General features: G+C 40.9%; 3 protein-coding genes across 5 annotated transcripts in view; all 3 read right to left on the bottom strand.

Annotated features, from left to right (window-relative positions):
* Positions 1-54: 54 nt before the first annotated feature.
* LOC103142182 (cytosolic 5'-nucleotidase 3) lies at positions 55-2,747 on the bottom strand. Of its 2 annotated transcripts, none has more exons than XM_016674388.1 (9): positions 2,687-2,747; positions 1,954-2,052; positions 1,797-1,866; positions 1,416-1,462; positions 1,090-1,175; positions 919-1,008; positions 677-839; positions 391-591; positions 55-311 (listed from the first exon to the last, which is right to left on the bottom strand). In XM_016674388.1, exons 1-9 carry the CDS (start codon positions 2,723-2,725, stop codon positions 201-203), a joined length of 906 nt encoding a protein of 301 aa, XP_016529874.1. In that variant the 5' UTR covers positions 2,726-2,747; the 3' UTR covers positions 55-200. The 2 variants fall into 2 exon arrangements, with proteins under 2 accessions (XP_016529874.1, XP_007558157.2); XM_007558095.2 differs by lacking the exon at positions 2,687-2,747 and adding an exon at positions 2,426-2,536.
* Positions 2,748-3,842: 1,095 nt separating this feature from the next.
* On the bottom strand, positions 3,843-9,252 carry LOC103142183 (kelch-like protein 11). The gene is made up of 2 exons (XM_007558096.2): positions 8,662-9,252; positions 3,843-6,929 (listed from the first exon to the last, which is right to left on the bottom strand). The coding sequence occupies exons 1-2, from the start codon at positions 9,216-9,218 to the stop codon at positions 5,345-5,347; spliced, it is 2,142 nt and encodes a 713-aa protein (XP_007558158.1). The 5' UTR covers positions 9,219-9,252; the 3' UTR covers positions 3,843-5,344.
* Positions 9,253-10,308: 1,056 nt separating this feature from the next.
* aclya (ATP citrate lyase a) overlaps positions 10,309-22,119 on the bottom strand; it is an 18,389-nt gene continuing 6,578 nt past the window's right edge. For both annotated transcript variants that reach the window (XM_007558097.2, XM_016674387.1), the window contains 23 exons: positions 20,944-21,023; positions 20,133-20,263; positions 19,025-19,143; positions 18,404-18,540; positions 18,258-18,319; positions 17,472-17,589; positions 17,204-17,358; positions 16,456-16,546; positions 16,021-16,162; positions 15,758-15,926; positions 15,573-15,677; positions 15,304-15,500; positions 14,326-14,407; positions 13,981-14,091; positions 13,748-13,875; positions 13,159-13,252; positions 12,902-13,056; positions 12,663-12,813; positions 12,406-12,549; positions 12,179-12,292; positions 12,010-12,092; positions 11,851-11,927; positions 10,309-11,199 (listed from right to left, as the gene is read on the bottom strand). In XM_007558097.2, coding sequence (XP_007558159.1) covers positions 11,105-11,199; positions 11,851-11,927; positions 12,010-12,092; positions 12,179-12,292; positions 12,406-12,549; positions 12,663-12,813; positions 12,902-13,056; positions 13,159-13,252; positions 13,748-13,875; positions 13,981-14,091; positions 14,326-14,407; positions 15,304-15,500; positions 15,573-15,677; positions 15,758-15,926; positions 16,021-16,162; positions 16,456-16,546; positions 17,204-17,358; positions 17,472-17,589; positions 18,258-18,319; positions 18,404-18,540; positions 19,025-19,143; positions 20,133-20,263; positions 20,944-21,023 — 2,740 coding nt within the window. In that variant the 3' untranslated portion in view covers positions 10,309-11,104. The remainder of the gene's footprint in view (positions 11,200-11,850; positions 11,928-12,009; positions 12,093-12,178; positions 12,293-12,405; positions 12,550-12,662; positions 12,814-12,901; positions 13,057-13,158; positions 13,253-13,747; positions 13,876-13,980; positions 14,092-14,325; positions 14,408-15,303; positions 15,501-15,572; positions 15,678-15,757; positions 15,927-16,020; positions 16,163-16,455; positions 16,547-17,203; positions 17,359-17,471; positions 17,590-18,257; positions 18,320-18,403; positions 18,541-19,024; positions 19,144-20,132; positions 20,264-20,943; positions 21,024-22,119) is intronic.

The following is a 22,119-nucleotide window of genomic DNA, read 5'->3' on the forward strand; positions in this document are numbered from 1 at the left end:
TTTTGAACTTTTTAATGTTGTGGCTACATTACAAAATGTGAAGAAGTTCAAGTGGTGTCAATACTTTTGCAAAGCACTGTGCTATTTATTCCCATTGGGTCTTTGATAAGAATCCCGGTAACACTGGGAGGTCAGGTCGCTGCTCAGCCGATGGTCCTGGTGTGTTTTACAGCCAGTTTTACAACTGAACTGAAAACAGTTCAGTTGTTACCAGTAAGAAGTTGGAGGACAGCATTAGGAATTTCCAAGGATTCATCTTTCACCAACACAATGTCATACGAGTCCAAATAGGACTGTTTGCTCTCCTCAATCTAAAAAGAAATAAAAAAGCAAAACAGTCATGGTTGGAAACCATAGGGATTAGTTGAAATATATCAGGCTTTTGCTTACCTTGTCATTCAGGAACCCAATCTTGAGGATGTGCTTCATATCCTGAACTCCATCAGCCATGTTCAGGTCCCCCAGAGAGTCTCCCATCAGCAGGACATTTGGTCTCGACCGCAGCTCCTCGAAATGGCCCGTGTTTAGCAGCGCACCTTCTCTTTTATTGTAGACGTGAATCAACTCTCCCTTGAAAGCCCTCAATATCCCCTGGTTAATCAGAGACGTCTTAATATCACAGAAATCTGTATTTTTGGAATAAAATAATTTTTTTTTAAAGTGCTGAACAACTCACAGTTTCGTCAAAGTCCATGTAGTTGGAGATGACTTTGACGTTAGGGTGGAAGACGTTGGCTTGCCGTATCACCTCTTCCAGGATGTCTCCGATTCCGGCGGAGAAGATGAGCAGAGGGATGGCGTGCTGGTTCAGGCGGTCGAAGAACAGTTCGTAACCCTCCCTGTTGCAGCATCGCCACATTTTAGCTCAACTTTCCCTTTATGGATCAACCACAACTTTTAGTCTTTAGATATCCTTACCTCAGCATTGCATCAGACTCACGCACTGCCACAGCCAGCTCCTCTTTTTTAATGTTCTGCTCCACAAGAAGGTCATGAGCTTTGGTCCACCTATGAGAAAGTCTCACCTTTTCAAACACTATCCCCCCAAAAAAGCCTAGAAACTGGAGCATATCAGTGAGAAATACTCACCACTCCACCATTAAAGGCAGCTTCTCTTCAACTGAAAGTGAAGTGTTGATCTCTATGGGATAATAAGTCTGGAGAAGATCATTCAGCTGTGGAGGACAGAACAGGATTCTGAGATCTAACTACAGAAAAGGGTTAGATAAGCACAGATACCCTTTATATACCAGGAATAATCCATTTTTTAAAAACTTAAAATGTGATCCAAAAAACAGGAGCGAAATAAAAACAGTGTGGCAACAAACATTATCAACTAGAATGAGATTTCTTTACATTTTGCATTAAGCTTAGATCAACCAGCGCAAAAAATATTTCAGAATAATCTGTCCTACCTTTTGGCGGCACTCTTCAGAGATGGCTTTGCTGTTGTCAAGAATATCTGCCAAAACAAACAATTCAACAACTTATGTTGGATAATTTCTTTTTTCCATATGGCTGCAATTATTCTTTTTTTTATTATTATTTCTAAACTCTCATTGATGTGTCCTTCACAAGGCATCCACAGGGGAGTCTTCTGAAAGCACATATTTTATTCAAGCAAAACTAAAAGATGATTTTAAAGGGACTGCTGCTAATGTTACCTTTAGAGAAACACTTAACAGTTCAATTAATTTATTATGAAACTTCATATGTTTTAGTCAAAAGCTAAAAAAAACAAAAAACAAAACAAACAAAAAAAACTAAATGCATAGCAACACTAACTGTTTACTTACTGTGACACGTAGGACATCGCTTCCCATTGTATTGGAATCTCGTCAATGTCATGTCAAAATCCGAGATCACCTAAAAATAACAAGAATATGACGTTTGATTTCGACCCAGTGTTCCTGCAGGCTTTCCAGTATTTCTGAGGAGTTTCAGAGTAGATACCTGCAGCGTGTTGGGTCCAGCGTCTAACAGGGACTTCAGGATATCTTGTACCCTCTGAGGATCCTTCATCAACACGGATTCATTGGACAGCTCGGGAATCTGTTCAGACACGTTTGAAAATGGTAACAGCAATTCGTTAACAGCTATTACATACCACGATAAAAAAATAAATAAAAAAAAACTAGTTTTAAAACCGAAACAAAAGCAAACTAAACTAATACATGATTTAAAAATTTATTAGTTGTATAGTCTTGTCATCACCCATTACTAAAATTTGACTTATAAAGTCAAATTAGTTTTTAAGTCGTTCTTTCTCTTTGTGTGACTTACAAAGTTATTAGCTTCACCATAGTGGTAGCTTAGCATAAAGTTAAATACAATTTAGCTAGCTAGCCCAATGCAAATATTACTTGCGCGAAGTAAAGATTTACACGTTTTTAGGTTATTCTGAATGTTTACAGAGTAGCATTACCATTTTAAAAAACAAATTGTGCGTTGCGGCTTTTTCGGGCAATGTCTGCATCGCAAGAGAACTATGTGTACCGGCTAAAATACAGTGCTGCATTCATACTACCGTGTGTGTCAGAATTGTTTTTACAAGTGTGTTTACTAATACACTGATTAGGTTAAAAACCCTGTTTTATTACAATTAGGTCACTTTATAAACAATTCTTATTTCTATGCATTCAATGTAATCTTAAATTTTAATATATTTTTGGAGTTTTCCCGTTACCGTTTTACGTACGAGCCGACGAGTGACCCGTGAAGGCATCACTATTCTTACCTAACCGTCCATGTGCAACTGTCCCCCTGAAGCAAAACCACCCATTTCAGGTTCCCACCAGTCCCATACACAAATACATATCAATAAATTTGAATATCACCGAAAATGTAAGCGTTGTATAGAATCATTATACATAGAGTAATATTTTTCTGTCAATCTTTATGATCGAGGCTTCTAGCAAATGAAAACAACAGCAAAAAAAAATAAAAAATAAATAAATAAATAAAATCGGTTTATCAAAAATAAGTAATTCATTTAAAAAAAATTTAATTATTAAAGTACTGATTAAAAGTTAATATATAATAATGATAATAATAATTGTTATTATTATCATTATTATTGTAATTACAGAAATGTCAGTCTGCTGAAAATCATCTCCATGTACTGTGCAAAATATGCACGCCATACTCATTGCTGCACTTTTTTTTATCTGCATGTTCATGAGAACCAGTTCTAATGAACAATCATGGCCTAATTACTGCATCAGTGTGTTGTCAAAAGGAGACAATTAGCTTGTAAGCTTAGTGAGTTAAGGAAGTATGTATGGTAACTTTTAAAGCACAGAGTTCAACTACAAAAGAATCTCACCACAACTCTTTAACTTCACAATCTTCTCAACTCTTCGTGTGGGCCTTTCGCTACGAAATTTTTTTTTCCACTTAGCTTTTCACCCATATGCATGTACATTGTACAACTTACTCTGTTGTCAGGCTCAATGATTTTCTTTTGGTCAACTCTAAAGTCAGCAGAATAACATTTCTGCAATTTTATTTTTTTTAGTTAGTTTATGTCAATCAGAGATGGCAAATATTACGTTTTTTTTTATAAGTTTGAAATATATCACTATGTATGCAATAAAACACTTCAATAACCATCTAAATAATTCAGATGAACCTGTAAATTGATTGGTACAGCTTAATACAGAAAAGTAATTGAACACTCCAGCAACCTTATTTACTATTTGAGTGAAAGACCAGAATGCTACTTATTCTTTATTCAATTGGCAACCTACTGCTGGCACCAAAACTATGCTGTGTCTAATGCCAGTTAAAGAGTTTGAGTAGGCATTGAACAGAGTCAAGAGTCAAAGTAACTATACACATACTTATCTTACAAAAACAGCTTTAATTGCAAGTGATGCCATTAGTACTTCTTACATCGAAATATAAGGACACAATGTCAGACTATCACATGCAAAGCAAATACATAGCTTATTTCAGTTAAGATCTGCAGTGCTATTTATATTGGTCATAAAGTGGAAATGAATATCATTTCTACGCTCTTTAACCTTGGTACTGCACAGCTCCTGAATGTCAGTCACAACAAATTCATAGCAATCCCTTCTTTGTCTTTAGGTTTGATTCCTTTTTATTACATCTTTACGTCTCTTTGGTGGGCAACAGGAGACACCTCCAATGTACACCCAAGTCAAAATGAAGTAACAGAAATAATTTTTTATGAGATATTTAATATTTGAAACAATTCCATCCATACTGATGGTAACATCTTTGCTCAGAGTTCAAAACTTACTTGCTGAAATCCAGTTTTAAAAAATTGGTATTTCCAAAATACAATCACCTTGTCTGATATGACACAACTGAAACAATGCTAAATCAAGGTGCAGCAACAACTTTAAGACTTTACAACTAATAAGAGGTTGAAAAAGTGCAGTTCTACGAGACAACCTTAACCATTCTTAGCAAAACAATAACCGAACCCTGTGCACACAATCCATAGACAGTCTTGCATTCATATGCATAAACATTTTTTTACATTTTCTGTTTGAATTAAGAAGATAAGTGGAAAAATTTGAAAAGTGCAAAAGAAAGGAATGATTGAGCCAATGATTTTGGTGCTTAATAAAGAGGCAGAAAAAAAAGAAATGTACTGCATAAATAAGTGAAATGTTGTTGAAACTTACACATTACTAGAACCTGGAGATCACACTGCCCCTCTGAGAACTGTTAAAGCATTACATGTACATAAATGACCAAAATACACTACAATTGCTGAGGACAAAGGGAGAGCATTCTAGAAGCTTTTGCGATGAAAAGTCTTTCTGGACTATCCGGGAAGAAAAAACCAGGTAACCTATATGTTATATTCACAGTCAATGTTGAATGTTTGAAGTAGCAAGCAAAGTCCTTTTTTAGTAAGTTGGACTTTTCATGAAGGGATTGTCACAGTGTTAGGAAGGAAGGAAATATGGGACTCTTAAGAAAGTAGGAATGCAATACTAATGTTATTACTGATGTCACATATTCCTGCCAGTAGAGGCTTATACAATAAAGGAATGTGAAGTATCAATTTAGACATATACAGCTTTATACTATACAAATAAACAGCATCTTTATCAACATTAATTACTAAAGCATACTTAGTTTTTTTGGCTGCTGAAAAACACTCTTATAAACATGTGTACATCTGCAACATACCGCCTGAATGACCTGCATACACATTTCATGGCTTTAAGTCAGCGATTAATACAACAACATGGGAGCTAATGCCACGCAGCTTAGATGAGCGACAACCAATGAGAACAACACATCATTCACAGCAGCGGGTTACATATGAGGGGTGGAAATCTTCAGACGCTGCCGGCCCCGTTCAGCACTCTATCTGCGACTGGAGCTGTCGACGCAGGGTTAGGGTGCGCCTGTGGAGCTGCTGCATCTGCTGCATACGATCTCGCTGGCGAGCCAGGTTCTGGGGCATGGGGTACCGCTGGCAGCCGTAAAGGAAGCGGTACGGGATGCGGACGTGGCAGGCGGTCGCCCGGCAGCGAGGCTGCGGCATGGGCGGCAGCAGCATCCAACGCTTCCTCTCCGCACAGTAGCGGTAGGCCTCTTTGCGATACTGCTTGTCAACGTCGTCGCTGTTCTTCCAGCCTCCAATGATGAAGACGTCCTCATCAAAATGGCAGATGGCGGCACCCTCTATGCTGGTCACTTCTGGCGGCAGGCTCTCCAGGATTTCATCAGAGATGCGGGCACTAATCTTCTGCCTGGCGACTTCGTCCCGCACTGCGTAACTCTTAGGGCAGCAGGAAGCTGTGTGGTAGAAGTTAGTCGAAGCCACGGCCATCTGGAAGATGCAATAGTTGTCAATGAGTGGCAAGGAGTCGACATCCTGCCATTGGCGGCTTTCGGTGTCATATCGGGTGGTCACCGTCTTCAGTCCATCATCATTATCCGTGTCCACAGGTGTGCGTGCCGTCACATATACATAGCGATCCTCCACGCTAACCGCTTTCACATCTCGCAGGATCTTAGGAGCCGATTCCAGATTGTGCCACTTGTCCTGCTCAGGCTCATACACACTCACATCTTTGAAACCTGGACTGAAGTTGCCATGCCCACCAATGCTGTACAGGATATCCTTGATGCACGTTAGCCCAAAAGAGTGCTTGCGCGTTGTTAAGTTGCTGACCTGCTCCCAAGTGTTGCGATTGGGATTGTAACGTTCCACTGTCTTTGCAAATCCTGGCTCCATCGATCCAGCTACATAGACATGGGACTCTGTGGTGGCGATGGCGTGGCCATCCAAGTGGTTGTGGATGTGAGGGAGGTTCACCCATCGATCCTCATAGATGAAGTACCCCACACACTCACTCAGATAGTCCCCGCCCTCTGACACCCCACCCACCACCATGATAACGTCCATGTTCTGGCCGAACCGCGGCTGAAACGAGGCCATGTGCGAAGACCAGAACTCCATATCTGCTGACTTGAGGTTCTCAAAGCGAATTGCGTGGCCCTCTACAGCCTCTGACACCAGTCGCAGGCAGGCTTCATTAGAGGCCACGAGTCGTTCATTTTTCACCACCCTGGCCAAGTAGGTGGGTTTTATCTGGGGAAGCCTGAGGAGACGAAACAGCTCCTCGAAGTAGCGACTTCGCTCTTCTGGGTTCTTCTGCACCCACTTCACCACAGCCTCAAACAGCACCTCCTCTGAATCCACAGTGATCTCCGCATCTGACAGCCAGTCACGGACCAGGTGAAAGGGCAGCGTGTAAAACTCCTCATCCTGGATAACCTTGTGGAAATTGCGGCGAATCATGTCTGCGGCCCGCAAAGCCAGCTGGTCCAAGGTGTACATGTGAGCTAGACTGTGCACTGCCACACAGTTGGTCAAACTCAGCTTCTTCTTGAGGAACTCACCACAGAAATCTTTGAGCTGCAGCAGCAAGAACCTTCAAATAAAGTAACAGATAAAAACACAATGAAAAACATCAGAGGGAATTGAGGGGTTTCAAGAAAAAGAGCTTGCAACTATCATTAAAAAAAAGTGTAATGTTAGGACATGTAGCATATTTCATTGGGATTTTATAGGCAAGACTAGCAATGCAAATAGCATATTATGTTGAGTTGAAAGGAAATTGCACTGGTGTTTCAAATGTATCTTACAAATAAGAGTCTGATATCCCTAAATAAAATCTTGTACAATCGATAGCCATCAGAAGTCACCTAATTGTTAAATACAGTTCACCTGTGGCTAATGCAGAGGTTCCCAAACTGTGGGGCGCGCCACCTAGTGGGGGCGCCGTGCTATTGCAGGGGGGGCGCGGGAAGCTGTCTGGATGAAGAAAAAACAAACAAAAAAACATGAACGCCGTATGCGCTGGGTTTTTACCTTAGAATGGCCAACTCTCTGCTATCCCTATGTCAATTTGATACAGTAGGGGCTTCCGCACTTCCCATATCTGTGTTCTATCTTACTTTTATCAGCAGTTAAAAATATTTAATCTGTTGTTAACATGTGGAAACCTGTTTTTCCGAGCCGCCTTTAAACGCAACATGAGCGCTACGACACTGGGTTTACACCTGTGCGGCAGTGAAGGAGACCTGCTGCTGCTGTGCGGAGCTACGCAGGTGAGTTAGAATCATGAGGAGAAAAAGTTTGGGAACCACTGGTCTAATGTAACATCTGTATACTATAAATATAGCTGTTCTGTGAAGGTCTCAAAGGAATTTTGGAGAACTTTGATGAACAAAGAGCATCATGAATACCAAGAAACAGCAGTCAAGGCAGAGATGAAGATGCTGAGTTTAAAGTTGAATTCAGTGAAAACTTCAGTTCATTATTTCAAAATAGAGAGAGTAAGTCACTATTACAAACCTACAACATGGCTATCTATCTAAACTGATAGACTACACAGGTAGAGTTTTAATTAGAAAAGCAGCCAAGAGCCCCATGGCAACTCTGGAGCAACATTCATGCATTGTGCTAATCTGCATTGTGTTGATATTTATGGAATGCCACTGCAAAGAAAGTCAAAAGAAGTTACAGTTTGCTACAAGCCATGTATCAAACAAAGCACATGTTAGAAGGTTGCCTTGGACAGTTAAAACCAAATATAATCTTGTTGCCTGGATGTAAAACACTATGTTGCAAAAAACAGGGATTGCACGTATCACCATTAAAACACCACCCCTACAGTAAGGCACAGTGGTGGCAGTATCAATAAACAGCTATAGTCAACCTCACCTGACCAGATAATTAAACTACCACACAATCAGTGCTATAAAGGGATGAATTAGTGTGTTGGTATGGCCAAGTGAATGTCCAGAGCTGAAGCCAAATGAATCCAAATGAAAATTGATGTATATAGATGTTCTCCATCCCATCTGATTTTTTTGCTGGTGCCATTGGAGGCAGTATTGTATTCTCTGGAAGTGATTAAGACATGCCTCAAAGGAATTGCTGCAAAGATGGTTTTACAAAGGATTGCCTCAGGTGTATACCAATTAAAAAACCCATCTGTCATTGTATTTCCACTTTACAACTATGCATTGCTTTGTTTGTCTATCACATAAAATCCCAAATAAAACACATAAAAGTGACAAAATATGAACAAATCTCGGAAGGCTTAGATCTGTTTACGGGTGCTATGTGCATTTCATAAAATTACAAACAGATTGTACCTGTCTGCCAGCTCCAGCACCTCATGCACATTGCAGGTGCTGACGCGTATTTCTCCGGTGTACATGTACTGGATGACACTCTCCACTGTCTCCGGGTCTGGCCCCAGCTCTGAGCTCCACTCCTTCATCTCCACCCGTCCGGAGAGAGACTCGGAGAACTGCCCCCCCAGCAGCGGAGTGAAATAGTCGGTGGCAGCAGCCAGCACAGACCTGTGGGCCGAAAACTCGCAGCTCTGGACGCTCCCGGTAGCCGCCCCGCTGCTGAAGGCCAACGTCACGTCGCAAAACAAGCCCTGCTTTCTCTGCTCGTTCTGCCGCCGAGAGAGCTCCGAGCAATGGGAGGAGGATGTGAAGTCCTCGGCCTCTTCCGCGTCACCGTCTCCGGCTAGTGCACTGGGAGTGCTGCTGCTGGTTCCGCCGCCGCCGCTGCCACTCCTGGCGGAGTCCTCCGGGTTGGGAGCCGCCGCTGCCATTCTGCTACCAGCTCTGGAGGTGAGCAGAGGTGGGAGATGGAGCAAACTAGAGAGGGAAACAAGGCGACATACGCAGCCGCACATACATGGAGTCCAGGCGGGGTCAGACAGTGAAACGTAGTCGTTGCGTCATTTCCGCAATTCGAAAGGGGATCCTCAGTCGAAAGAAAAACAAATCCTTCTGTGTGTTTTTGTTATTATTTTACTGCACCAAAACAGATGATAAAAAATATGGTTTATCTTTTATGCGATGTTAGACCAACTAATAGTTTTACCATGAGTTATGGACGTAATCCAATGCATAATTAAAAAAAAAAAAAAAAGTACGTTGAACTTTAAAAGCTATAATATATTCCCATTGCTAAAATTACTCTAACATAGAATTTATTTATAATAAAAAAAATAATAAAGGCTTGAGTGGCCATTATATCATTTAATGGCTGTAGTTCATATTCCAGATACCCCAGTTGAAATTTAGAGTTGCTATTCAGATTTCTATTTTTTTTATTTACAATCAACATTTTACATATTTCATGTTGTTCTTCCAGGAGAAATAACTTTTAGTAATTCCCACGTGTAAAGACTACATGCATCTACATACAGGGGAAAACTAAAAAAGCCATAACTGAATGAGTTCATTCAGACATTCATTAAAATTCTCAAGCAAATAAGTACAAAAGCACAAAAATGGCATAGATAGAAATAAATAAGTATTGCAAGTAATTGAAACTGTCCAGTGGTGCCACTGAAGAGGCCAGTATTCATGTTGCCCACTCTTAATTGTGCAACTTCTGGCAACGTTTTGTGTAGAATTCATATTTTTATATGTGACTCAGTTATGAAAAAAAGAAGGCACACACCCTTTGAAATTCAGGCTTTTTCTTTTTTTTCTTGCATTTTTACAAATATAGGATTTGTAGGGTACATTTTATTTTTTGAAATGCTTTTGAGCTGTAGCTATATATTTGATAAATAATGACATGGTGGGATCTGTGGGCTAAGCAACCCTGAAGTTAACATAGACTGTACATTTCTTCTTTTTTTACCAGGACTACATAAGGACTGATAAAATAATGGTATTTGGTTCTGCTTTACAAAACCAGGGAGAAAGTTTTCTGATTTCACTCTTTGAACACTCTGACATTGGAGGCAAGAGATTATGGAAATCACAAAGTATGATTACATCATGTTCATTTTAATTCTTTTATCTCACAAGTGCAATTGTGAACATACAGCATGTAAGCACAAATAAGAACAATTAGTCCACACTGAGAAGGTTAAAAATGGACACAAAAGCACAAGGTAGATGAAACATTCTGTCTCACACTTAAGAACCTAACAAGCATGATTTGATCATTTAAGATACTGTGTATGACAGTTACAGATGAGGAATGTGAAATGATGTTTAAAACCAGCATTTAAAAGGTAAAATAAGACATGGAGCCTCAAATAATAAACATGTAACATCTCAGTTTGGCACACAAAAGCAAACCACTGCTTTAGGAACATTACATCGATACACATATGAAGACCTTCAGATTTGATCTGTATTATTGCACTGAACTTTGCCATTTCCAAGTGGCACAATAACGAGAGCAGGCGTTACACAAGAATAGGACATCCAGGCTTTGTAAACATGTTAATGTTATATTTGTGGATAAATTACAGTACTTCACTCATTGTGACTGGTAGTTGTGGTCAGCGGCTAAATATTCACATGTATATCTGAACCTATTGCATCTCTGCAGCACATTGACAGACCTTCAAGCATCACATTTAGGCAGGTTTTAGTAGTACTCACAAAACTGCTGCATTGACCGGCTTTTACAACTATAAATATACCCTGAAGCATCTTCTCGGTTGACGGCTATAATATTTGGAACATGTACCTTTAGTTTACTGCCACTAGTTTCTGAAGTGGCAGATCACAGTGTGGAACTAATGGATGATATGTGGTTTTGTCTCTTTGACTACATAGACATGTGCTCTGGCAGCACATAGGAGATATCATCCCAGGGGTGGCGATACAGACCCTGCTTCAGCCTCTTCTGGTCCAGGTAATGACCTGTAGGAAAGATGAGAAAGGTGGAGTTGTTTGTTTTCTGCTGCTTAAGTCTCCATTCTACCACAATGCTTCCACCACTTGTACCAGGCACATTTATCATTAGAACTTCAGCCTTAAAACTTTAACTTAATCTCTGAATGCAAATGACCTAAGTGTGGTGGGGTTTTTTTATGTGCATTGTTCATTTCAACTACTTGTTTGAGTTCTGTGAGCATTGTGCAACCTTGGAATGAGGCCCATGTAGCCAGCCTAGATTTTCTGATACACAATCCTTGCTAGTGAGCCACACCTCAACGATAAGTTACCGCTGCTCTTACCAGGCTTTGTCACGGCACACTTTAGACTCAAATATGTTCCCATCACAAAAATGAACCACCAGGATTCCCCTATGGGTTTGCATGCCTAAATAATCAGGATAATCGTACGTAGTTTTCCACATAAGGTAGAGCACAGTTTGTTTTTGATGCACCTCAGAAACACCTCTCCAAGACCATGAAAGGCTTTGGATGCATGGTTTTGGATGATTTTTTTTAACATTATTGTAAACGTATTGTAAATGTAAATTATTGTAAATTGTTTGATATGAAGGGGGCCTCGGGCAGAAATGTTTGCTGTTGTCCAGATCTGACCCAAGCAACAGAAACCACTCACCAATAAATCCCATGCTGCGTCCCAGGACAAAGATGCCATTAAGGGCACCGATTTCAACAAACTCATCTGCCTCATCTCTGTAGGATATGTCAGGAAAATGGTTACTTTACATTATACAATATGTCATGTAATATGCAATATTATGGGTTTTTTTCTTACCTTGTAAATCCTCCACAAGTTCTGAGCAAGTCCACAAAGGTCACACCAATGAAGCCGTCCACATTCAAGATCAGGTTGGGCTTCTAGGTAACACAGGGACAGCGAGAGCTCATGTAGTGAAAAAGATGAGTGTTGCTCATGCAAGAAAGCAAGTACTTTCAATCCTTACTTTAGAGGTGGTGATCTTCTCTACTTCTAAAGCATAGTCCAGAAGTTGTGAGGAAGGAAAGTTCTGCTTCACAAAGTCCTTTAAGATTTGGACTCTCATGTCAGGATTGTTTATCTGAAGAAGCAGAGAAAAAAAATATTCAGTTGAAAACTGGAAAATTATCTGAAGACTTCATCTTATTTTAGAACTCTAACTTCGTCTACCTTTGAGCCATAGCTACTACTCACCGACTTAACTCTGTGTCCGATGCCCATGATCAGCTTTCCATCCTTCTTCATCTTGTTGACAAACTCCATAGGCAACATGCCACTATCAAAAGCATGGCTGAACTGCTTTGCAGCAGCATCCAGAGCTCCTCCAAATCTGTCTCCCTTGAAGAAACAACAAAGAAAAGTCAAGGTTTTCTTGTGCCTTTTGGTGGATCTGGGCAGATATGTAATACTAAAAGGAAAAAAAAAACAAAAAAAACATCAAAATGTCTCACAATGGTGAGGAGGCCAGAAGTGAGGCTGGAGATTAAGTCTTTGCCAGCCCGGGCACAGACAATAGTGTTGTGTGCACCCGAAACAGCAGGGCCATGATCTGCAGTTACCATCAGGCACATCTCAATAAACTGGCAGGCGTACTTCGGGAGCCTGCGCATGAAGAGGTGAAATTATAAAAATAAATGGCCTGTAAACCCTCAGGCGGGCGCTTTTCTAAGCACCGGTGGATAGGTCTGACCTCCGCTGGAACCACAGAAGCCCCAGAGTTCCTCCTAGGCCAATTTCAGACTTGAAGACCTCAGTGATGGGCATGCCAGCATAGAGGAGCTCCTGGCCTCTCTCGTCACAAATGCTGGTCATGAAGGAAGCTGGTTTACGTATTAGGCCCAGCTCCTGCACAACAGCCCGAAAAACACAGGTAGTACCATCAGTCATCCAATAATTTACAATGTTTCCAAAAAGAATGGAAAATGTAGTTCTTGCCGCCTTACTCACTCGTGCCCAGGAGTAATCCATTGGTACAGTGGGAGGAGGCACCTCTTCAGCTGGCTGGATTACTCCTTTGGAAACAAGGCCATCATACACAGATCTGCACAAAGAATAACATAAAAACAATCAAATAAAGAGTATACTAGTTTACCAGTATATAATAGGAGCACAGTTCATCTGGAAATTAAACAGGGTGTTTCAGTTTTTCTACATTTTGCTATGCTACATTTTGTAACAGAATAAAGGCATTTTCCCCTTAAAACAGTGGTCCCCAAAGTCGGTCCTCGAGGGCCGGCATCCTGCATGTTTTAGTTCTCTCCCTGGTGGTAGTAACAAACTTTTCAGCTTGTCAATGTTCCTCTTAGGCCTCTAATGAGCCATCATTTGATCCAGGTGTGCTAAACCAGGGAGAGAACTAAAACATGCAGGGTGCCGGCCCTCGAGGACCGACTTTGGGGACCACTGCCTTAAAACTAATAGGGCTGTGACATAAAAAAATAAAATAAAATATGTGGAAAGTGAAGCACTGTGAATATTTTCTGGATGTGCTGTATGTCCCGATAAACCACTGGAACAAGCATAGCTGTGTACTCACTTGATGATCTCTCCCAGCTCATCAAAGCTCTTGGGAACGTACGCTCCAGCCTCTTTCAGAGCCTTGTTCTTGGCTACAGCTGTTTCAGAGGCCTGGTTGGCACAGGCTCCTGCATGACCAAACTGTACCTGATGTATAAAAAAGTGCCAGAAAACAAAGTTAAAGACACCTTTAATTTAATTAAATTTTTTTTTTTGACTAAAATGAACTGGACCCTGAAGTCGACCTTTTACCTCTGAGGAGAACATGGTGGCACAGGTACCAATGCACCAGCTCACTACTGGCTTGGTAATTCTGCCCTGTTTAATAGCCTGGCCAATCTTGTATTCTTCTGTCCCGCCAATCTAAAAGAAAGTAGATACAAAGCCAGGTCTGGGTTGGTTACAAGTATTAAGGCATACCAACGGTTAAAAGAGCTACACATTTAAAACTGATTTAAAAAAAAAAACAGTTTTCTCTGACTTTATGTGGTATGAAGCAACACAATATTACCTCTCCCCACCCCTTGCTGCACACGGCTTATCAACTGGCTGCTACCTTTCCCTCAGTTCACAGCAAAGAAGGAAGCTGTTTCTCACCTCTCCAAGTACGACAATCATTTTCACTCCCGGAGTGTCTTGGTAGCGCAGAACATGGTCAGTAAACACGGAGCCTGGATATCTGTGGGAAAGTCCAGCAGAAGCTTAAACGTTTCATATATACTGACCGGCCACTTTATTAGGTATATCTGTTCAACTGATTGATAACACAGTTATCAAATCATCCAATTACATGGCAGCAATATCTACATGTGGTGAAGACAGATTGTTGAACTTCAAACCAAATAGCAGAATGTGGAAGAAAGGGGATTTAAGTAACCTTAAATATGGCCTAGTTGTTAGTGCAAGAGTATTTCAGAAAATGTTCAATCTACCGGGATTTTATTACACAACTGTCAGTTTTACAAAAAAAAGTGGACCAAAAAAAATGACATAATATCTAAAGGGCAGCAGTGATGTTGGGAAAAAACCTCTTGTTGAAAGCAGCAGTACCTTAAGTAACCACTTCTTACAACTGAGGCATGCAGAAAACTAACTCTGAATGCAGAATACATCAAAACTTGATGCAGATGGACTACAGCTGCAGAGAACCACACCGGGTCTCTCGCCTTTCAGCTAAGAAAGGGAAACTGAGGCTACAGTTTACACAGGCTCACTAAAGTCAGACGATAACAGATGAGAAACTTTTGCCTGATCCGATGACTCTCAATTACAACTGCAATGTTTAATGGTTCCTGCAAGTTGTAGTGTCATTGATATTTTCTTAGGACACTTTGGGTCTTTTAGTATGAATGTAAAGTCTTAAACACCACAGCCTATCAGTGTATTGACAGTGTACCTATGGTGGTCGCTTCCAACAGAACAATTGCACCATGTCATAAAACTCAAATCAACTCAAAGTGGTTTCTTGAATTTGACAGTGACTGTTCTCCAATGCCACCAAAAATTAAGACACAAAGGCAAAGAAAGGTCCAATCCAATAAAGTGGCTGGTGACGGTACATCAAAAGTTACACACCTGTCCCCGCCAATGGCCACACCCTCAAAAACACCATCAGTAGTGCGGGAGATGATGTTGTTGAGTTCATTGGACATGCCGCCTGAGCGGGACACGTAGGCCACGCTGCCCGAACGGTACAGCTTGGAGGCGAGGATATTGTCCAGCATGCCTCCGGTGTTACCAATCTTGAAGCAGCCAGGCTTTATCCCTCCAACCTGAAACAGAAAGACACCCTGTAGTTTCCTTTCACTGATATATTCTAAGTTATCCAAGAGCTAAAGACTAACTGTAGCAGGGCCAATGAGGGTGACACCCTTCTCATCTGCAGCTTTAATGATCTTCCTTGTGTGTGCTTCGGGGATTCCCTCAGCAATAATGGCAATGGTTCGAATCTGAGAAGTAGAGAGAAGAGCTCTGCTCAGCCGCTTTAAATGGGACAACTCTCTTATCCTGCTGCAGGAGAAGTGTTTACCTGAGGGTACTGCATGGTCTCCATGGTGCTTTCAAAGGCTGAGCGCAAAGAAGCAAAACTGATGAGCACATCCACATCAGGGTGCTTCCTCATAGCATCGCTCATGTTTTTATACACTGGGATGAGGATCTCTTTATGGCCCCAATAAAATTTCTGTTTGTGGTCGCCACTGGAGGGCGTCCAAGAACAAAAATATTCATGACACACCCAGTTACAGAAGGTTCTTCTTCAAGAATTAAATGTGCAAGGAGGAGTATCCTTACGTGAAAGGGTAGATCAGGGCAGAAACAGATGGCTCTTCTCTGGAGCAAACATAGTCAAAGTCCAGCATGCCTTGCACTGCTCTAGTCTGCATACCCCACACCAGAGCTTTGGTGTGTTTGGTGAAGAGGGTAGAGGCCTTAGCTGAAAGGAAAAAAAATAATTCAGTTTAAGTTGTAAATGTATTTACAACTTAAACTGTTGTAAATACAGTTTATAAGGAAACTGTTCTTTTTTTAAAATAAACTTTCCTGTAAATAAATTTTCAGAATGAGCATTAGTGTTTCAACGTTTGTATTGTAGTTTCCTCTTGCTGTCACAAGAGGGAGCCCCAACACTTTAGCTTAAGAGTGGTAGTACTTTGTGATGAGATGTTATAGCTGAACAATTTAGGATGCAAATGTTTTTAGTGTGCAATGGGGTGCAAGTATACTCACTAACAGAAGCTCCAGTTTTCACCTTCTTAGCTGGTGAGCCCTCAACTTTAGCTTTGTTTTCTGAAGGGTCTTTTCTTCTGGATGTTGGAGTCTGCAAACAACAAAATGGGGAGTGGAAGCTCTTGTCCTTTATTCACTGCAAACGTAATAATGGGGCAGAGATACATCAGGCCTTCAGGTTATTTGATAAAACACCACCTGCACTGAACATCCATTCCAAGCTCTGCTATTCTTCACATGTCTGCCATCGGCTTTCCAAAGGATGACTTGCAAATTTCAGAGCAACCTTTGAGTTCAATTTAGTTGAGGCCTAAATCATCCATAGAAATAACTTTTTAAAATATTTTTACTCATTCAAGTGCATATTTCATGATTTTTTTTCAATGTACATTTAAGGGAAACTAAGCCCTGTACACACACACACACACACGTAGGCACTTGCACACTCACTTTGCTGAAATACGTCACTGTGCACATTTTTAATGGAAGCCTCAGGGGGAAAACTGCACGGCTCTGCTGACTAGACTTACAACTGAGTAAGAGCGGCACACAATCCTCTGCACTATACTTACACAATAGAGCTCCTGGGCTTCAGATAATCTGATTCACTAAAAGGACAAGACAGCAGGAGCTAAAACAGAGGCTGCTGTGCCAGTCCTCCTTTCACCAAACTATACATCACAACTGGAAGAGCTGATTATTTAAACACTGCACACTGTGGGCCAGCATGGCTGAGTGCATGTTGTACCGATGTGCTGCTGCTGGAGTTGAGGAGAAAGTTGGCAGTGTGGGCAGCAACGGGAGGCTGATTGGGAATTGGCCGGTGACCCAGAGCCATGCCAACAATGGCAGTCATGTGCGTTTCTGTGCCAAAGACATGAATCGGGATTCCGGTGGTTTTTCCTGTGTGGCAGTTAGCATCAAAAGACAATCAGCTGGTGTTTGCAGAAAGTTTTTGTAAAAAAAAAAGAAAAAAAAGAAGAAAAAAACGTAAACAGCAGAAAAAAAGAACATACCAACTTCTCCCATCACTCTCAGGCCCTCTTGATAGTTGGGGCCGCCACGGCGGACAAATATAGTGACTTCATGCTCCTTAAGTGGCCCCTGATAGTCTCTAATAGCTCGAACAATTCCCTGAATAAGACATACATGTGGTGACTAATTTGAGAAAGACTACTTTGTTTGTAAAAACTTACAAACAGAATAAAATGTTTCTTACTGCTCAACAAATCTACTGTATGGAGGTACAAAATTACCAAAATTTAAGGAATAAATTAATAAACAAATAAACTGTCAAATAAATATTGGAATGAGTCGATAATTAAATTAAAATCACTAAAAATTTGAATAAATATGCAAAAGCTATTATATATTAATGAAATAACACATTCTGCATTATTTTCAGTTGTGCATCACGATGATGCTATTTTTAGCCTACCGTAACTAAATATTGAAGGAAATAAGATTTTAACACAAAATGATTTTTTTTTATCAGTTTGATGGTTGACATGTTTAAAAAAAATCTTTAGACAAAATTATCTCCTTACCATTGAATTTTATTAGTAGTATTTAATTTGTGTACATTTATTTATCTGGTAAATTTATCGGATCACTTCCAAAAGTAAATGCAAATAAAGTGGCTATATTAAGTTGACCACAGTCACTTCATTATTCATGAATTGCCATAACTTCTTGTTTCTTTGGTTGCAGATTTTATGTGACACATGGACCTATTTCTTTTTAACCACTCTTCAGAAAAAGACAGGAGAACAACCCATTAAAGGGGCTCAGCAATACTGTACCTTAAATGTCGCTGCTACATTTGTGAAGTTTGCGATGCTTCCACCGATAATCAAAACCTTTCCTGGAATTTAATAAATATGTTTAGACCACAATAAAGAGGAATGTTACAATTCATGTATTATAGAGGAACCTGACATTCCCCTACCATCGGGATGCTTCTCTCTCGTCATCAGAGACAGGATGGTCTTTGCGTAGTCGTAGGTCTGCTGTTCGCTTGGCGCTCCTGAATACTCGCCATAATTGGCCAGCTCGTCGACTCCACCCAGGTCACAAATTGTATCACTGGGAGTTTTTTATTTTTTTTTTAACCACAAAAACAAAAGCGACTTTTCTTAGCTCAATTTAAGAAAATAATATGTGTACTGAAACGGTTTCCGTCGGTTTGGATCCCACACTGCACTGTAAACACATAAGACAGTGCACTCAGGGAGTAATTAGTTACGGCTGATATGTCAGCATGTTACGCTTTAGATCCTCCTCAGCAGATGGAAAACCAACGATTCCTCCTGAGTCTTTCTAAAACAGCAACATTTAGAAATCTCATTTAGCAGACAGCTGAATGGGCAGTCTGAGTGGCTGAACCATGAGTTGCCATGCTGTCCTTAATCTTTTACATGAGTATGTGTGTAATTCACTGAGGACAGAGTATGGGAACAATAAAACCAACCAGGAGAAACGTTAAATGATTAATGAAAAGCATGTAGATGCATGTAGATTCGGCAGTCCTGACTTTTCAGGGATTTTAAATGATGTTTTGTTGAGGTACCTGTACACGACTGAGGCGCCTCCTCCAGCCACCATGGTCCAGATTCTGCCTCGAGGATTCAGCAGAGTCAGTTTGAGACTGGCACCGCTCTTTGCATCGAGATCAGCGATGTAGGCTTCCTGAAACGCACAAAGAAATGATCAATACCTAAAGATATTCCTACTTGAAGCAGGTAGTTAGATTTATCTCTAATTAGGTCGTGGCCTACACACACAAGCACCGATGAGAGTCGATGCGGTGCACATCTCCAGTTGTTTGTGACAGTCTGGGCCACAGCTGGTGCTTCTAGGTAAAAAAAAAAACTAGCTCCTAATCAAAGACACCCACTGTGCCTGGTTTCTGCTCTCACCTCACAGCAGCCCAATTAGTCCAGACCTTCTGCTTCACAGACAGACGTGCCTTCAACATGCGTCAGCCAAATAAAAGAAAAAAACACCACTACATTAACCGTATTTACTATGTTTCTTAGGAAAACTGAATTGAAAAACATAAAAGAAATATCAGGTATGAAACCACCAAAACCGCATCGGTACAACTTGGTGAGAGGGAGACAAAAACATAAACTTTTGACCCTTGACCAAAACAAAACATCAATGAGAAACTTCCTCCCAGTTGGTATGAATTTCTGGAAATATATAAGCAGATGTAATTACATTAGATTAATTAGATTGAAGAGAATTACTTTGAATCATCAAAGCAGGTACAAAACGTCCCCAAGGGGATAAAAATTGACAAATGGCCAAAGTAGCAAACAGTTCACAAAACAATTGGGTAAGAAATGATCAAAATAGGAAGGAAGCAAAACAATCAGTATACGGTAAACAACCAAATAAACATCCTCTTTTTGATTAACAAACGTCAGGAGTAAAGCTGAGTTCTAAGCAATGGAAAATTTTCACCTCAGCTGTAGCTCGTTGCTTTCATTAGAGATAAATGGATCAGCATAGCTATAACTTTATTAAAGGTTACTGACAGATGGCCTACTCAACATTTTGAGTAAATCTAATTTGAAATGACGAGACGGGCTTCTGTGACACGCTGCTCAGACTATTGATTTCCTCGTCACGCCTCCCGCTCGACATCCTCCACCGATGTCGCCCCTCCTCACCTCGGGGTAGGCCTCCCTGCCGAAGGGGGGCGGGAACTCCACGTCACCCCACTTGGATTTGCAAATGTAGTCAGCGGTTGCGTCAATCTTCGCCGCCATGTCCAGCACATACACTCCATCTTTTGTCACCACTGACACGAGAAAGAAACGCCGTGTTAAGATCTATGATTTGACCATTTACAGCTGTGGAGACTGTCTGAGTGGACAGAAGGAGCCTCCCTGTTGCCCCAGCAGGAGGCATGGAAGGAGTGAAGACGAGGTGGAAGTGGCTGGTTATCAAAGCAGCAGCGCAGCCACGTCAACATGAACAGCTGCCACAGGGCATGTACTGATGCCCAATTACTTCATTAGAAACACAAGCTGCCTTCATCAAACAGGACGCATCTGAATTATTTAATGTTTTCTTTCCTGGATGTTAAGAATTGGCAGAATCTTCTGTTTTAATAAGAAATACTGTTTTCATCTGCAGTTCCACTTTGATGTCCTCTTTCTAATTTTAAAATGCAATAGCATATTGATGAACCGGCGTGGGAATAAAGCAAAGGAAGCATTTATGATAGCTTTTACAGATAGGCCATGCAGACATGGGCACATTCATTGCACCCCGGGTAAGGATCAGTGACAGCCTTTAAATTAATTGAAGTTTTACTGTAGCAAGATGTTCTCAAACTGAAAACAAAAAAAATTAGAATTCTATTTTTAGTTTGAGTACATTATTTTGATGAAAAAAAAAAACACATCTCTACAAAAGCGGCCAACAGAGTTAACCAGATCTACATGTTTTTGCAGAATTGGATCAATGAAAACCTACCCAGAGGGTTGATCTCCAGGTATGTGAAGAAGAGATCCTCATACAGGTTGAAGAGTCCGACGATGAAGCTGGCAAGAATCCTGCAAAAGGACGACGATAAAGCAGATTTCTTCTTGTACAGGATTTCAACAATCAATGCAAAGATTTACTGTAATTTTTATTTTCTAAGCCGTTAATTTGTCTTTTGTAATATAAAGCCATGTGTGAGTATTTTTAAACGGCTCTAAGTTCTACAAAGAAAAACTGCTTGCAGAAGAGAGAAATAGAAGCAAAAAAAATAAGGGTGACACTAACCCTAACCCTAACTGGATACAGAGTGTGTAAGATTTTACACTCTATCAAAGTTTGTGCCTAACTACATATTTTTGTTTTGCATCTATAAGGCTGGTGTAGAAAGTATTTGCGCACCCAAAAAGCTATTTTTGGATGCTGGTTCATAAATAGTTAACATACAAAACAAAGTCACAAAAATGAATGTGATGTGTTTTAAAGGCTGTTTTTAAACTTTGAAACTTTACACATATTAGGGCTTAAAATTCTCTGTTCACATACGTACATTCTTTATTTCTATATGCCATGACTCATATACAAGTAAGAAAAAAACCGAATGTACAAAACGGAGCATGTGCATGGAGTCACATCTTCAGGATATCCAATCCAACACACCCCGTTTAATAGTTAGAATCTCCTCGTAAATCAAAGAGACACACTGTAGCGCACATCACTTAGGGTTTGCTGAGGATCAGCAGAATGAGAAACAGTCCACCTGTAAATCAGATGCAGGCACATTTCATTTTCCTCCACCATCACATCTCAAAACAGAGAGATGGAGGAGGAGGAGGAGGAGGAGTTACGGGGTTGGATGGGGGGCATTTTGCTGCCCTCTCCTGCCTGTCAGTTCAGCAGGCAGCTCAGAGATTTGTAACCACAAAAGGCCCCGGGTGAAAACCGGAACAAAAACCCTGAGCGACTCTGCCTCAACCACGTCGGCCTCTGATGGGAAGGGCAGCAAAATAGGAATCCTGTTTTCAGTCTGAAGTGAGTGTTTGGGCAGGGGAGGCGAGATAGGGCCGGCAGAGTGCTTTCAGGGGTTGCTTCTTCAATGTCAGCCAAGACAGTGAGTCCGGCCAGAATCTGCTGTCACGAGAGCGGCGCCGCTGAGGAGATGGATCGGCG

Source organism: Poecilia formosa, unplaced genomic scaffold, assembly GCF_000485575.1.
Source record: "Poecilia formosa unplaced genomic scaffold, Poecilia_formosa-5.1.2 Scaffold94, whole genome shotgun sequence".
Taxonomy (NCBI): Eukaryota; Metazoa; Chordata; class Actinopteri; order Cyprinodontiformes; family Poeciliidae; genus Poecilia; species Poecilia formosa.

Bases quoted from the DNA above. Each gene is read 5' to 3' on its own strand.
- LOC103142183 (XM_007558096.2), bottom strand. From the start codon at position 9,218: ATGTGCGGCTGCGTATGTCGCCTTGTTTCCCTCTCTAGTTTGCTCCAT. The intron at 6,930-8,661 runs GTACAATCTGTT...CTTTATTTGAAG, and splicing joins GTGCTGGAGCTGGCAGACAG to GTTCTTGCTGCTGCAGCTCA.
- LOC103142182 (XM_007558095.2), bottom strand. From the start codon at position 2,518: ATGCAGCACTGTATTTTAGCCGGTACACATAGTTCTCTTGCGATGCAG. The intron at 2,053-2,425 runs GTAATGCTACTC...GTGTCTGAACAG, and splicing joins ACAATTTGTTTTTTAAAATG to ATTCCCGAGCTGTCCAATGA. The intron at 1,009-1,089 runs GTGAGTATTTCT...ACTTTCTCATAG, and splicing joins CTGCCTTTAATGGTGGAGTG to GTGGACCAAAGCTCATGACC.